The following is a 15594-nucleotide window of genomic DNA, read 5'->3' on the forward strand; positions in this document are numbered from 1 at the left end:
CCACTCGAAACCTAGCATCGCTTTTCTGAGGAGAACTTTAGCCAAAAATAGCCGATCTACAAGCCCACAACGCCTCGCAGCGCTATTTTTGGCAAAGAGGTATAGGTCTAGAGGGAAAAAGGAGCAGACCAAGTAAACAAAAAAAAGTATAATCTTAAACACTATTTTATACAATATAGAGGGGATCTCTCTCTCGGCTGGGGGGTCCTTGGCCCGTTGAAGACCCCTGTTTTTTTTTTTTTTTTTACTTGAGCACCTGCCCCTCAAAATGTCTGTGCACGCCACTGATGCCATGAGGTGGAATACATTCACACAACATTACATAGGGAACACAGCATAAAAACAAACCTAAAACATGATCACAAATGGTTGCAGCTTTGGTTTTCAATCAACCATCTTTTCAGATTGAATTTAAAAGATGGAAATGTAGCACAATCCCTTATACGCAGAGGAAGGCCATTCCATGCTACGGTACACAACCCTGTACTGAGAGGACATTTTGACCGAATGTTGTTTGCCGGTGCGGCACTTCGCAATCTCCTCGAGTGGTTGCTCTGGTTCTGGTAGTGATTCCCCTATCAGGCTTCCTTTTAATGAATTCACTTAGGGGGGGACGGGCACAGACCATGTAGGGTCTTGTATATGACCCCAACCTGTTTGAACATTTTGAAGTTGTCAAAGCTAAAAAAAAATGAGCCTCCGGAGGATGTTACAAATTCAATGATGATATGAGTGAGGCTTCCTGTGAGGCTATTAATAGAGAATAGTAAACAAACTGTCTCTTCTTCTCTTCCTCCACGCAACTATTATTCCCCAAATGTTTGTACGTTTTAAGAAGTGTGTTTTAAGTGTTAATAATGTGACTGACGTGTTTGTTCATAAAGTTTTAATTGGTTTATTTCACAGCACTGACCGCGTCTGGATTCTGATCTTCCTGCTGTTGAACTCAGGTAAAAATCACAAACACTTTAATACCAATTCATGTATTAATCAATATTAACATCAGAACAGTGATCAGTAGGCCTGTCACAATTATTACATAATCGTCTAATCGCAATTATTTGAGATAATCACAATTATTTTGTCATAATCGTTTCCATGTTCAAGAAATGTTCATACATATAAAAGCAGAAATAGCAGTTCTACAAGCTTGCAACGTGTCACTTCGTGACTTGACTTGCAACGTGTCACTTCGTCACTTCGTGATACGTTGCAAGTTTGTAGATCAGCTATTTCAGCTATTTTAACTTTAATTTTTTCAAGTACAAAATGTATAAATGTCAGTCATTTACATTTCTTCAGTTATTTGTCATGCCCTGTGCACTTTTTTGATAACGAGGCAAACAGATTTGTTTTTTTTATTCATACGTTCCAATGTTCAATGCTAAAAACACAATTGTGTGTATAGATAGATAGATAGATAGATAGATAGTTTGTGTGTGCATAGTCTGCTGTGGTCAGTATTTCAGTTGAAAACCTGTGTGTGTGTGTGCGTGCGTGCGTGTGTGTGTGTGTAGTGTATTGTGTAGAGATGATCAGCGTGTCTCCAGGTGAAGACGTTCTGCTGTCTTGTTCCTACAACATCACATCCACCACGGCGTCAAGCCTCAACGTCTTCTGGAGATACAGAGACACTCTGAACCTCTGTGACATCATTGCCGGTGAGGCCGACGTGTCCAGTCAGGATCCTCGCTTCAGGAACAGAACGCGTAGATTTCCTGAACTCTACTCGGAGGGCAACTTCTCATTGGTTCTGATGAACGTCGGTCTGAACGATACAGGGCCTTACAACTGTCACATACCCAAGGTTGAGCACCGACAAACACTGCAGCTCACTGTCACAGGTGCGTGTGTGTGTGGTCTTCAGGGAAACAGAAATAGGAACTCTTGTGTGTGTGTGCGTGTGTGTGTTACGAGCTCTTGTTTTATTGGATCTAGTTTATTTGATACACTTATTAGTGTGGTTGCCCTAACAGGGCAACCAGACTATTGTTATAGTTGGGCTTTATGCCTTCTTTCTAGATAAACAATACTTCGAGCCGCTACTCCTCCCACAGTTTTTATCCCCCAATGTCGTGCCATATGTCAAAAAAACCGTCTTGATCGGGAATCGTGCATAAGTAGTAGTATTTTGCTAAGGGATTGGTTGTATAGTTTAATTAGTGTGGTTGCCCTAACAGGGCAACCAGACTATAGTACTCTATACACTTTATTAGTGTGGTTGCCCAACAGGGCAACCAGACTATAGTACTCTATAAAAAAAAACTTCGAACCGTATCTCCTCCCACAGTTTTTATCCCCTAATGTTGTGCCATATATCAAAATGACCGGCTTGAACGGGAATCGTGCGCTTGTATTTTGCTAAGAGATTGGTTGCATAGTTTAATTGATATTAATTTATTAGTGAATTGGGGAAAAGTTGGGGAAAAGTTGGGGGAAAATGGCAAAATAGAAAAACTAGATTTCAAGTATTTCTTTCTCAGAAACCGTAAGAGCTAGAGATACCAGATTTGGAGGGAAGGTTCATAATTTATTGCAAAATTATTCAAAAAATAATCACACCATTCGGCCTCATGGTGGCGCTATAACAGCCCCCTTTACGTTTTGGCCTATAACTCTTGAACCGTAGGTCCTACAATCAAAATTTCTTTTCACCTGGATTCCTTGGGTCACGACGCATCTCCCCATATAGGCCACGCCCATTTCCGCCGGGCTAGATTTTCCGCCATTTTGAATTTTCTTCAAAACACACTTTTTGCCCCTTTTCCTTCAAATTTTGTCCAAATCTCACACAAATCGGTACACATGATCTATGGACCCATGCGATGAATATATCCAAACGGCATATTGATAGTCCTTACCGTTCATCAGTAATTGGCTTCCAAAGTTAGTGGGAGGGGCCCGTTTTACCAAAAATGCCAAAAATCACCAACGAAACGTTCAAATGTCACAAAAATCGGTACACATGATCTCTGGACCCATGCGATAAACATATCCAAACGGCATTGTAATAGTCCTTACCGTTCGTCCGTAGTATAGTTTAATTGATATTAATTTCTTAGTGCATTAAATGTCCCCATACGCTTTAATGGAAAAGTGAAAAAACTCAAATTCAAGTATTTTTTTCTCAAAAACCGTAAGAGCTATAGTTACCACATTTGGAGGGGAGGTTCATAATTTTCTCCGAAATTATTTAAAAAAATATCACACCATTCGGCCTCATGGTGGCGCTATAACAGCCCCCTTTACGTTTTGGCCTGTAACTGTTGAACCATAGGTCCTAAAATCAAAATTTCTTTTCACCTGGATTCCTTGGGTCACAACGCATCTCCGCATATAGGCCACGCCCATTTGCGTCAGGATAGATTTTCCGCCATTTTGAATTTTCTTCAAAACACACTTTTTGCTCCTTTTCCTACATTTTTTTTCCAAATCTCACACAAATCGATACACATAATCTATGGACCCATGCGATAAAGTTAGCCAAACGGCATTTTGATAGTCCTTACCGTTCGTCCGTAATTGGCTTCCAAAGTTAGCGGGAGGGGCCCGTTTTACAAAGAATGCCAAAAATCACGAACGAAACGTCCAATCGATCCCAGATTTGAATCACATGTCGAGGGTGGTTTACTCAACAAATCCCCAAAAGCATTTCCACTTTGACCCATAGGGGGCGCCACAAATGCGCAAAATGTAACCGTTCGATGCAAAAACATGATTTTTGGGGGGATCGATCCTCTCAAAATGAAACGCAAGCGATCTCAGGAGTGACGACACAATGTAATTGGCGCAGCCTCCGACGTTATTCCTCCCGGCGTATTCCTCGAGTCCCGGCGGCCGCGACACGCGACCGGCGTCGGCGCAACCACACTCTGCAATTTCCCCGGAATTGCGACGCGTCTAGTTAGTGTGGTTGCCCAACAGGGCAACCAGACTATTGTTATTGATAAACTGAGATAAACAATATTTCAAACCGCATCTCCTCCCACAGTTTTCATCCCCCAATGTTGCGCCATATGTCAAAATGACCGTCTAAATCGGGAATCGTGTGCTTGTATTTTGCTAAGAGATTGGTTCAATACTTTAATTGATATTAATTTATTAGTGCCATTAAATGTCCCCATCCACTTTAATGGAAAAGTGCAAAAACTCAAATTCAAGTATTTTTTTCTCAGAAACCTTAACAGCTAGAGTTATCAGATTTGGAGGGATAATTCATAATTAAGTCCCAAATTATTTAACAAAATATCACACCATTCGGCCTCATGGTGGCGCTATAACAGCCCCCTTTACGTTTTGGCCTATAACTCTTGAACCGTAGGTCCGAAAATCAAAATTTCTTTTCACCTGGATTCCTTGGGTCACTACGCATCTCCCCATATAGGCCACGCCCATTTGCGTCAGGATAGATTTTTTGATATTGATTTATTTGTGCATTAAATTTCCCCATCCACTTTAATGGTAATTGCAAAAACTCCCATTCAAGTATTTTTTTCTCGGAAACCGTACGGGCTACAGTTACAAGATTTGGAGGGGAGGTTAATAGTTTTTTGCGAAATTATTATGAAAATAATCACACCAGTCGGCCACATGGTGGCGCTATAACAGCCCACTTTACCTTTTGGCCTATAACTCTTGAACCGTAGGTCGTAAAATCAAAATTTCTTTTCACCTGGATTCCTTGGGTCCCGACGCATCTCCCCATATAGGCCTCGCCCATTTGCGTCAGGATAGATTTTCCGCCATTTTGAATTTTCTTCAAAACACACTTTTTGCTCCTTTTCCTTCAAATTTGGTCCAAATCTCACACAAATCGGTACACATGACCTATGGACCCATGCGATAAAGATATCCAAACGGCATTTTGATAGTCCTTACCGTTCGTCCGTAATCGGCTTCCAAAGTTAGCGGGAGGGGCCCGTTTGACCAAAAATGCCAGAAATCACGAACGAAACGTCCGGTCAATCCCAAATTCAAATCACATGTCGAGGGTGGTTTACTCAACAAATTCCCAAAAGCATTTCCACTTTGACCCATAGGGGGCGCCACAAATGCGCAAAATGTAACCGTTCGATGCAAAAACATTATTTCGGGGTGGATCGATCCTTTCAAAATGAAACGCAAGCGATCTCAGGAGTGACGACACGATGTAATCGGCGCAGCCTCCGACGTTATTCCTCCCGGCGTATTCCTCGAGTCCCGGCGGCCGCGACCCGCGACCCGCGTCGGCGCAACCACACTCTGCAATTTCCCCGGAATTGCGACGCGTCTAGTTCCACTTCTTCAAGATAAACAATATTTCAAACCGCATCTCCTCCCACAGTTTATTTTTCCCAATTTAGTGCCATATATCAAAATGACCGGCTTCACCGGGAATCGTGTGCTTGTATTTTGTTAAGAGATTGGTTACATAGTTTTATTGATATTGATTTATTAGTGCATTAAATTTCCCCATCCACTTTAATGGAAAAGTGACAAAACTCAAGTTCAAGTATTTTTTTCTCAGAAACCGTAAGAGCTAGAGTTACCAGATTTGGAGAGAAGGTTCATAATTTAGTCCGAAATTATTTAAAAAAATATCACACCATTCGGCCTCATGGTGGCGCTATAACAGCCCCCTTTACGTTTTGGCCCGTAACTCTTGAACCGTAGGTCCTAAAATCAAAATTTCTTTTCACCTGGATTCCTTGGGTCACTACACATCTCCCCATATAGGCCACGCCCATTTGCGTCAGGATAGATTTTTTGATATTGATTTATTAGTGCATTAAATTTCCCCATCCACTTTAATGGGAATTGCAAAAACTCACATTCAAGTATTTTTTTCTCGGAAACCGTAAGGGCTACAGTTACAAGACTTGGAAGGGAGGTTAATAGTTTTTTGCAAAATTATTAAAAAAATAATCACACCAGTCGGCCACATGGTGGCGCTATAACAGCCCACTTTACCTTTTGGCCTATAACTCTTGAACCATAGGTCGTAAAATCAAAATTTATTTTGCCCTGGATTCCTTGGGTCACGACGCATCTCCCCATATAGGCCACGCCCATTTGCGTCAGGATAGATTTTCCGCCATTTTGAATTTTCTTCAAAACACACTTTTTGCTCCTTTTCCTGCTATTTTTTTCCAAATCTCACAAAAATCAGTACACGTGATCTATGGACCCATGCGATAAACCTATCCAAGCGGCATTTTAATAGTCCGTACCGTTCTTCCGTAAATGGCTTCCAAAGTTAGCGGGAGGGGCCTGTTTGACAAAAAATGCCATAAATCACGAACGAAACGTCCGGTCAATCCCAAAATTGAATCACATGTCAAGGGTGGTATACTAAACCAATCCCCAAAAGCATTTCCACTTTGATCCATAGGGGGCGCCACAAATGCGCAAAATTTCACCGTTTGATGCAAAAACATGATTTTTGGGGGGGTCAGTCCCTTCAATATGAAACGCAAGTGATCTCAGGAGTGACGTGAAAATGTGATTGGCGCAGTCTCCGACGGTATTCCTCCCGGCGTATTACTGGAGTCCCGACCGCGTCGGCGCAACCACACTTTGCAATTGCCAATTGCGACGCGTCTAGTTGATATTGATTTATTAGTGCATTAAATTTCCCCATCCGCTTTAATGGAAAAGTGCAAAAACTCAAATTCAAGTATTGTTTTCTCCGAAATCGTACGAGCTGGAGTTACCAGATTTGGAGGAAAGGTTCATAATTTAGTCCGAAATTAAAAAAAAAAAAATCACACCATTCGGCCTCATGGTGGCGCTATAACAGCCCCCTTTACGTTTTGGCCTGTAACTCTTGAACCGTAGGTCCTAAAATCAAAATTTATTTTCACCTGGATTCCTTGGGTCATTACGCAACTTTCCATATAGGCCACGCCCATTTGCGTCGGGATAGATTTTTTGATATTGATTTATTAGTGCATTAAATTTCCCCATCCACTTTAATGGGAATTGCAAAAAATCCCATTCAAGTATTTCTTTCTCGGAAACCGTAAGAGCTAGAGTTACCAGATTTGGAGGGGATGTGTATGATTTAGTCCGAAATTATTAAAAAATATATCACACTATTCGGCCTCATGGTGGCGCTATAACAGCCCCCTTTACGTTTTGGCCTGTAACTCTTGAACCGTAGGTCCTACAATCAAAATGTATTTTTCCCTGGATTCCTTGGGTCATTACGCATCTCCCCATATAGGCCACGCCCATTTGCGTCAGGATAGATCTTTTGATATTGATTTATTAGTGCATTAAATTTCCCCATCCACTTTAATGGGAATTGCAAAAACTCCCGTTCAAGTATTTTTTTCTCGGAAACCGTAAGGGCTGCAGTTACAAGACTTGGAGGGGAGGTTAATAGTTTTTTGCAAAATTATTACGAAAAGAATCACACCAGTCGGCCACATGGTGGCGCTATAACAGCCCCCTTTACGTTTTGGCCTATAACTCTTGAACCGTATGTCGTAAAATCAAAATTTCTTTTTCCCTGGATTCCTTGGCTCCCAACGCATCTCCCCATATAGGCCACGCCCATTTGCGTCAGGATAGAGTTTCCGCCATTTTGAAATTTCTTCAAAACACACTTTTTGCTCCTTTTCCTACAGATTTTTTCCAAATCTCCCAAAAATCGGTATACGTGACCTATGGACCCATGCGATAAACCTATCCAAGCGGCATTTTGCTAGTCCGTACCGTTCGTCCGTAAATGGCTTCCAAAGTCAGCGGGAGGGGCCGTTTGACAAAAAATGCCATAAATCACGAACGAAACGTCCGGTCAATCCCAAATTTGAATCACATGTCGAGGGTGGTATACTAAACCAATCCCCAAAAGCATTTCTACTTTGATCCATAAGGGGCGCCACGAATGCACGAAATGTAACCGTTTGATGCAAAAACATGATTTTTGGGGGATCAATCCTCTCAAAATGAAACGCAGGTGATCTCAGGAGTGACGTGACTATGTAATTGGCGCAGTCTCCGACGGTATTCCTCCCGGCGTATTATTGGAGTCCCGACCGCGTCGGCGCAACCACACTTTGCAATTTCCCCGGAATTGCGACGCGTCTAGTTTGTTTTAGCTCTTGCTCATTTAATTTTCCTATTTGTCTCATCTGTCTAAGAAAGTAGGTAGCTGATATATTGCACTTTTACCTTAGCGCTAGGTATACTCTTAGTTGCTTGTTTTAGAAGAGAATGCAACATAGGTAGTTCTTACCTACCTATGTTGAATGCACTTATTGTAAGTCGCTTTGGATATGTGTGTGTGTGTGTGTGTGTGTGTGTGTGTGTGTGTGTGTGTGTGTGTGTGTGTGTGTGTGTGTGTGTGTGTGTGTGTGTGTGTGTGTGTGTGTGTGTGTGTGTGTGTGTGTGTGAGGATTAGAGCTGGTAAAAGAGCTCAGAAATGAAATTCAAATGTTAGTCTAAAAAGTCCTCAATGGTTCCCTTTAACCATTCATATATTAAATGAAAATCTGTATAATTCTGCCCTTAAAATTGTTGACAAACACAAATTCAATCATACATACATTAGCCTCAGGAACATAGACAAATTATATTTATGTATGTTGTACATATTATTGTAGTGGTTCTCTAAGTGGGGTCCAGGAACCCTCTGGGTTACTTTAGGGCATTGGTTCTCAAAGTGGGGTCTGGGGACCCCCAGGGGTCCTTGGGGGGTACCAGGGGGTTCCCAGCAAAATTGGTTAATAAAGAGTCACAATCATTTTATTCTTTGGCTATTTTTGAAAAATCGTGAAAATGTGTGCAAATCTTTGAATATATATATATATTTTTAAAGCGAACATTTGTAACACAAATCTTTGCTTCTGGGGGGGTCTGGAACAAAATATTTTGAGATGGGGGTCCACAGCCAAATACATATAATTTTGGGGGTCCTTGACATGAAAATGTTTGAGAACCACCGCTTTAGAGGGTTCCAAATGTGTGGGTTCCAAAATAGGTCTGTAACTCAAAAGTGTACAAATAGAACCAAATGGACCTAATCAAATTGGTATCCTATGTGAAGTAGAACAAATATTTAAATGTATAATGTATAATAATGTCTAACAATCAACTAAATGATAAAACCGGGTTAAATTGTGAACTAGATCACCCGTAGACCTGAGGCCGATTCTAAAAACAGCTTCTAAATCTTTTTTGAAGGCTTTTTTGAGCGGTGTAGCCGCTCCTATAAATATAAGTGGGGTTGGGACCCATGACCCATCCGTCGTGAAAATGCGTCGCTGTACTGTGATTGGCTGATAAGTATTCAGACCCTTTGCTCAGTATTGTGATTGGCTAGCGAGACGCATGATGAAATTCATAACCTATAAATAGCACCACGCACTTCAAAAACATTACTTTTTTTTTTAAAAGTGAGCTTCCATCACTGTGATGACCTTAAATAACACCGCTCACTTCACACTGGGTGTGATTCTTTTTTTTGTAGAAGGTTTTTTTAAGTTTTCTGAAAATTTTCAAATATTCCAAAATGTTAAAAAAAAATGTATGTTGCTGTATACTGTACATAGCAACAGAAACCCCAAAAGGGGTTCCCGTCCTGAAAGGTATAGTGACAAAAAGGGGTTCCCGCCCAAAATGGGTTAAGTGGTTGAACCAGGTGTTTGTGTTTCAACATGTTAACATAACTAATAACAGTCATTTTTGAATCATTAATATAAACCCTTGTTGTTTTCCAGTCAAACCCACAGAGGATCCATCCACTGCTGGACCAGGAGGAGAAACGCCTCCACCTAGAGGCCACAGTGTGTCTGTAAGAGAACACACACACAGCCTCATCATGCTGTGTGTGACCTTCGCTCTGAGGAACTAAACCATTCCTCAACCAGTGGTGGGAAAAGTACTCCAATGTTTTACTAAGTAAAAGTATCAATACTGCAATGTAGAAGTGCTCTGTTACAAGTAAAATTCCGGAATTCAAAATGTACTTGAGTAAAAGTACAAAAGTATTGGTATCAAAATGTACTTCACTGCCATTCACTAAATAGCCCAAAAAGCCCAGACTGACAGCGATTTTCTTACCTTTTCAAGTAGTCACAGAATATTTATCTCCAGTATGATCAATCCCCAGATGGTTGCTAATCACGGAAGGTTTCACTGTGCTTCCGCGAAAAGAAAAGGAAAAAGTAATCGTGCGTTGAAAATAGCATGTCTCGCCAGAAATACATAGTAAAACACAGGATCTGAGATACAGAATATTTCCCAAATACTTTAAGCAGGAAGTGAATGGAGCAGTACGTCTTTGGATCGCGTTATCTCCTGGTTCTGTGTGCGGAAAAAAAGAGAAGAAAAGGCAAAAGACGTCATTGGTGGTGAATGAGTTAAAGTACCAAAAGTAAAATGTTTGATGTACTAAAATGTTTGAAAATATCAGATCTACAAGCTCACAACGCGTTGCGATGCGACGCGTTGTGAGCTTGTAGATCGGCTATTTTCAAATAGCCTAGGTATAAAAAAGGTCTAAAGTGGTTAATGTATGTTTTGTAATGCAATAATTTATATCTGAAAAATAACTTGTAACTGAAGTTTTCAAATAAGTGTAGTGGAGTAAAAGTACAATATTTGCCTCTGAGATGTTGTGGAGTAGAAGTATTGACATTTGGAAATACTCCAGTAAAGTAGAAGTACCTAAAAATTGCACTTTGAGAACAGTACTTGAGTAAATGTACTTAGTTACTTTACACCACTGGCGCCAGGTTCCAGCATCTCTAGATACAGCATATTATTATTATTACCAAGCGCACAAACCAGCAGACATGTATAGTATTTTATGTTTACATGGTATTTTATAACATGCGCTTCATATTCACACACACCTCATTTGGAGCAGTCCCAAAATAAAACGCATTATAGCCAGGGTGGAAGTGGGCTAGGCTGTTTTATGCCCCGCAGTATAAACTGGACTATTCTATACGTTGTTTTATACCCTGGGGATACAAAACAACCAACAAGTCTTATTTGTTTTTATATACTTTTTTTAAACGAGGTTCCATTTTGTCTACAAGAAATGAAGAATTTGTTTCCCTTAAGCTGAAATACATTTAGAAAAATGTGGGGCGACTAAGAAACTGGAATAGTCTTGAAATGTAAAAGGCATTTTTTGTACTTTATGTAAAGGTCATGTAACAGCAACTGGATGTGGGAGGGGGGGTTCTACATGATAATGACATGATGGTGGAGGAGGTGAGACCGGTAGGGGATCAGACAGTTAGGGGGGCAGACAGGTAGGAGGTCAGACAGGTTGTAGAGGGTCTTATAGGTGGCTTTTTAAAGTCTATATTGGGTTCTGCTGAGCAGGTTCTAACCTACATAGGTTCTATAGCTTTAATACATATTGAGTTTACTGAGGACTTAGAGGTGTTGCCACATAAAGGATGCTGTTGTAGTTATTTGCTTTGATTTAACTGTAACGTGGTTGCTTTGGTCAGGCCACACTACTGCTGTCGTTATCTGCTTTTATTTACATTTATGTTCATGTATTTATATTGTCCTCTGTTTCAAATGTCTCTTTCTTTTAAATCATTATTTTCTGTAAAGTGCTTTGATTTACAGAATTACAGATGATGTATAGTTGAGCGTCTTGTAGGTGTAATAAATGTGTAAGAGTGTTTCCGTTGTTTTATATTGTTATATTAAACCCTAACCATCCAATAATAAAGAGATGAAATAATGCCGGCCACACACTTTCTAGATCAGCAGGAGTTACAAAAGACTTAATTTTAGAGAGCATTCTTTCCTAGCCTAGATTAATACTGGACTAGACAACCTTATTAGTGTGTTAAGACTAAGACGGCTGTCCGAAATCACTCCTAAATCTCAGGCTGTGTGCTGTACAGTAGCAGCTAAGCCACCACTGTCTGTGGTCTGTGGCCTATAGTAGAAGCATGTGGAGTGAGAATGAAAGAGAATTAGAGGGTATGCGCATGCTTAAAGTGAATGGCACATCGAGTGGCAAAGCAACACGCAAAGTGAGTTTAACATTGTTTAATGTTGTTTAATGCAATCAGATATGACTTTTCTGTTTGGATGCATGGGCTGTCAAGGCCAGAAAGTCTTTTTTTGACACTCAGTAGGCATTCCTGCATAATTTCCGGGTTTGATGATGATGTCGCATACCCTCTATATATAGAGCCTTGTTGCACACCGTACTCCATCTGTGCTGACATGGAATCTGAACGATCTTAAACGTACTGAAACTGTCTGATAAACAAGAGATAAACCACTTTATTATTATTTATTATGATCATTTTGTATCAAAGAGCATTTAGACTTCATTATAACTGCAATGCATGTCAACCCGTTCTTATTCAGATGTCACTGTGAACAAGAAGTAGGTTAAACTTCCTGTTTATAACTATAGGGAGAAGTTTGAGGTTTCATCATGATCGTCTATCATGATCAGTTTGACAGATACAAAACCACTTAAACAGGAAGTTACACAGAAAAATGATGTGTAAGTAATTACTGTCAGTTCGTTTAGAAGCTGAGTCACTAAGACTGTGACCTTCCTGCGAACACGCTCATTGGAGGCTGGGTTGACATCAAACTAATTATAAAGAGGAAGATGATGACAGACAGACAGACAGACAGTAGAACAACATGGATAAAGGTAAAGGCTTACAGATTGTGTTGTATTTATTTGTTTTCATGACATGTGTCCTCTCTCTGGAATGGACCGACGTCCGTGTACAACTGGGACAAGATGCCTTGCTCAACTGTTCTCTGGATGAAGACAATGTTTTCTGGAACATGAAGCAACTGGGAGAAGCTCCTGTTCTCATCCTGAGAACATTCACTAAAAAAACTGAGGATTTTGAATATTTCAATATTTCAAAGACTTTGAAAGGCAGGTTCTCTGTGAAGAAAGGGAACCGTCTGTTCCTTCACAACGTGACTTTGGAAGACTTCAGATTCTACTACTGCACTGCTGAAAAAACAGACACCTCTTTGAATGAAATCTACTATCTGGTCTCTGGTAAGCATGATAAACTTCCTGACTTTTGAAACATTTGAACTTGAAAATGTTTTATCTTAAGATAACTAGTACTTATAAAAACCTGATCCATTAATTATCACAATCATCACAAAGGTTTTAAAAAGTGCTCCACTAATAAGCATGAAGAAAATTATAGTTATTTTTTCAGTTCAAAAGAATAAACGTCTGCACAACAGCATTGCTCCTAAGTGTTTAGTTTACTTTAAAACACAGACAAAATGACATGGTACAACATTTCAGCCACAGTTGGCCTTCATCATTTAGGAGCAATGCTGTTGTGCTGACTTTTATTCTTCTGAACTGTCGCTGTGTCCAGCACCATCAACGAACTGGATATGCACAACCCACTGTTTTCATCTAGTTATTTTCTAGTGACACATACATTATTTTATTGGTATGACATTAACTAAGAGTGTTACATTTTCAGCTGGCGAGGTGCCAACCAAAGAGTTTCAGCAGGAAGTTTGCTCATGGTCAAGAGTTTCTGTCACAGCAGTCTCTCTGTGTGTCAACTTCATCCTGACCTCTGTGATAACAGGTCTGTAGGTCAAAGGTCATGACCTCTGTGATAGCACGTCTGTAGGTCTTATCTCCATATTTTAACTTTTTTTTTACTACAGCATCACACAAAAGCATCAAAAGTAGCACTTTTCTACTTTCACTACTTTTGACAGTTTTGAATTTGAATCCTGGAAAGTAAAAGTTTTGGAGATAATGAGGTTTCCACCCGACAATTTCCTTAGCTGTAATCAACAATTAATAAATGACTACTTCAACTGTGTGTGTGTGTGTGTGTGTGTGTGTGTGTGTGTGTGTGTGTGTGTGTGTGTGTGTGTGTGTGTGTGTGTGTGTGTGTGTGTGTGTGTGTGTGTGTGTATGTGTCAGAATGGAAATATTTCTCCATCATGATCATCTGACACCTCAGTGGAAATAAACTACCAAGACATATAATATCTAATATGTCAGTCATTTATACACTGACATCACACTGACTTCATGAGTTCATACAATACATATAAAGGTTTTAATGTTAAGCTACAGTCAGATGCATCTCAATGATATAGAGAATGAACTTTGTGTTTGATGTCATTATTAATAATAATGAATATGTATGTTTTGTGTTTGAAGGTTTTTATTTATCAACTCGATGTCGCAACAGACGCAGTGACCCCGACCGTGACCTTTCACCCATCATCCCTGACTCACCTGGAAACCCTGACCCCGCTGAGGTCAGTGGAAACTTTTATGTCACTGACTTTTATGATGTACTGTAAGGAAGGGAGAAGAGTCTGGGACATGTAGAGCGTTGTCCAGGGTGTTTTAGAGGAGGGAGAAGAGTCTAAGACGTGTGGAGCGTTGTCCAGGGTGTTTTAGGGAAGGGAGAAGAGTCTGGGACGTGTGGAGCGTTGTCCAGGGTGTTTTAGGGAAGGGAGAAGAGTCTGGGACATGTGGAGCGTTGTCCAGGGTGTTTTAGGGAAGGGAGAAGAGTCTGGGGCGTGTGGAGCGTTGTCCAGGGTGTTTTAGGGAAGGGAGAAGAGTCTGGGACATGTGGAGCGTAGTCCAGGGTGTTTTAGGGAAGGGAGAAGAGTCTGGGACGTGTACAGCGTTGTCCAGGGTGTTTTAGGGTGTTTTTAATTGAATGTGTTTTTCTGTCGTGTGTTTCAGTATGAGGAGATCCAGAGCAGCACCGTGCAGTTACAGACGTCACATCATGGAGGCGCTGTTGAGTCCCAGCCCCCTCCTGGTGCTTCAGGTTTAGGTTCAGAATGTATTTACTACAAAGCCCAGATGCCTGTTCCAACACCTGTACCTTAACCTTACATTAAACACACTGGACCTGTTCCAACACCTGTACTGTAACCTTACATTTAACACACTGCGCCTGTTCCAACGCATGTACTGTAACCTTACATTAAACACACTGGACCTGTTCCAACACCTGTACTGTTACCTTATATTAAACACACTGGACCTGTTCCAACACATGTACTGTAACCTTAGGCTACTACAGCCTTTCTCAAAGTGGGTGTTGTGACACTAGTCCAGGGGTGCCGCAGAATACTTGGACAACATTTTGAATGTATCAATATCTCTACATTTTAACCACTTAAGACCCTTTAGTCTAGACTGGGTAAAACGGACATGAGTTGAACTTGGTACGTTATTTTAAAATCTACACCAAACCTCTTCGCCAAAAATAGCAGGTGGACCAATAATGTGCCAGTGGACCTGGGACCTGGTGCAAGTTGTATTTGTATATGGTTGTATTTGTATAATAAGCTATACTATTTTCAAATGTTTATATATACGTACATTTCAGTAAATGTCTACTAGTCTCTGTACTGTTCCACTGCTGTCACAACTTGATAAATAAAGTAATTTGATCTCATTTAAGACAAGGGGTTTAAACTGAAAACTCTGCAGGTGTAAATGTGGTAAAAAAGCTGATTTAATATTACGCCAGGAAGTCATTCATGCTGTAGTTTAAATTTAAAATTAAATTCTAACATGACTTTCATGTTCATTTTCATTTTCATTATCATTCCAGAAGGCCTGAATATGTTAAAAAAAAA

General features: G+C 40.4%; 1 protein-coding gene across 1 annotated transcript; it reads left to right on the forward strand.

Moving 5' to 3' along the window:
* The first annotated feature begins 12618 nt into the window (after positions 1-12618).
* LOC311063529 (uncharacterized protein) lies at positions 12619-15226 on the forward strand. Its single transcript, XM_084083008.1, has 4 exons — positions 12619-13000; positions 13449-13559; positions 14150-14250; positions 14687-15226. The coding sequence occupies exons 1-4, from the start codon at positions 12625-12627 to the stop codon at positions 14834-14836; spliced, it is 738 nt and encodes a 245-aa protein (XP_083939134.1). The 5' UTR covers positions 12619-12624; the 3' UTR covers positions 14837-15226.
* Positions 15227-15594: the final 368 nt, after the last annotated feature.

Source organism: Gymnoscopelus microlampas, assembly GCF_963454915.1.
Source record: "Gymnoscopelus microlampas genome assembly, chromosome: 16".
NCBI lineage: Eukaryota > Metazoa > Chordata > Actinopteri > Myctophiformes > Myctophidae > Gymnoscopelus > Gymnoscopelus microlampas.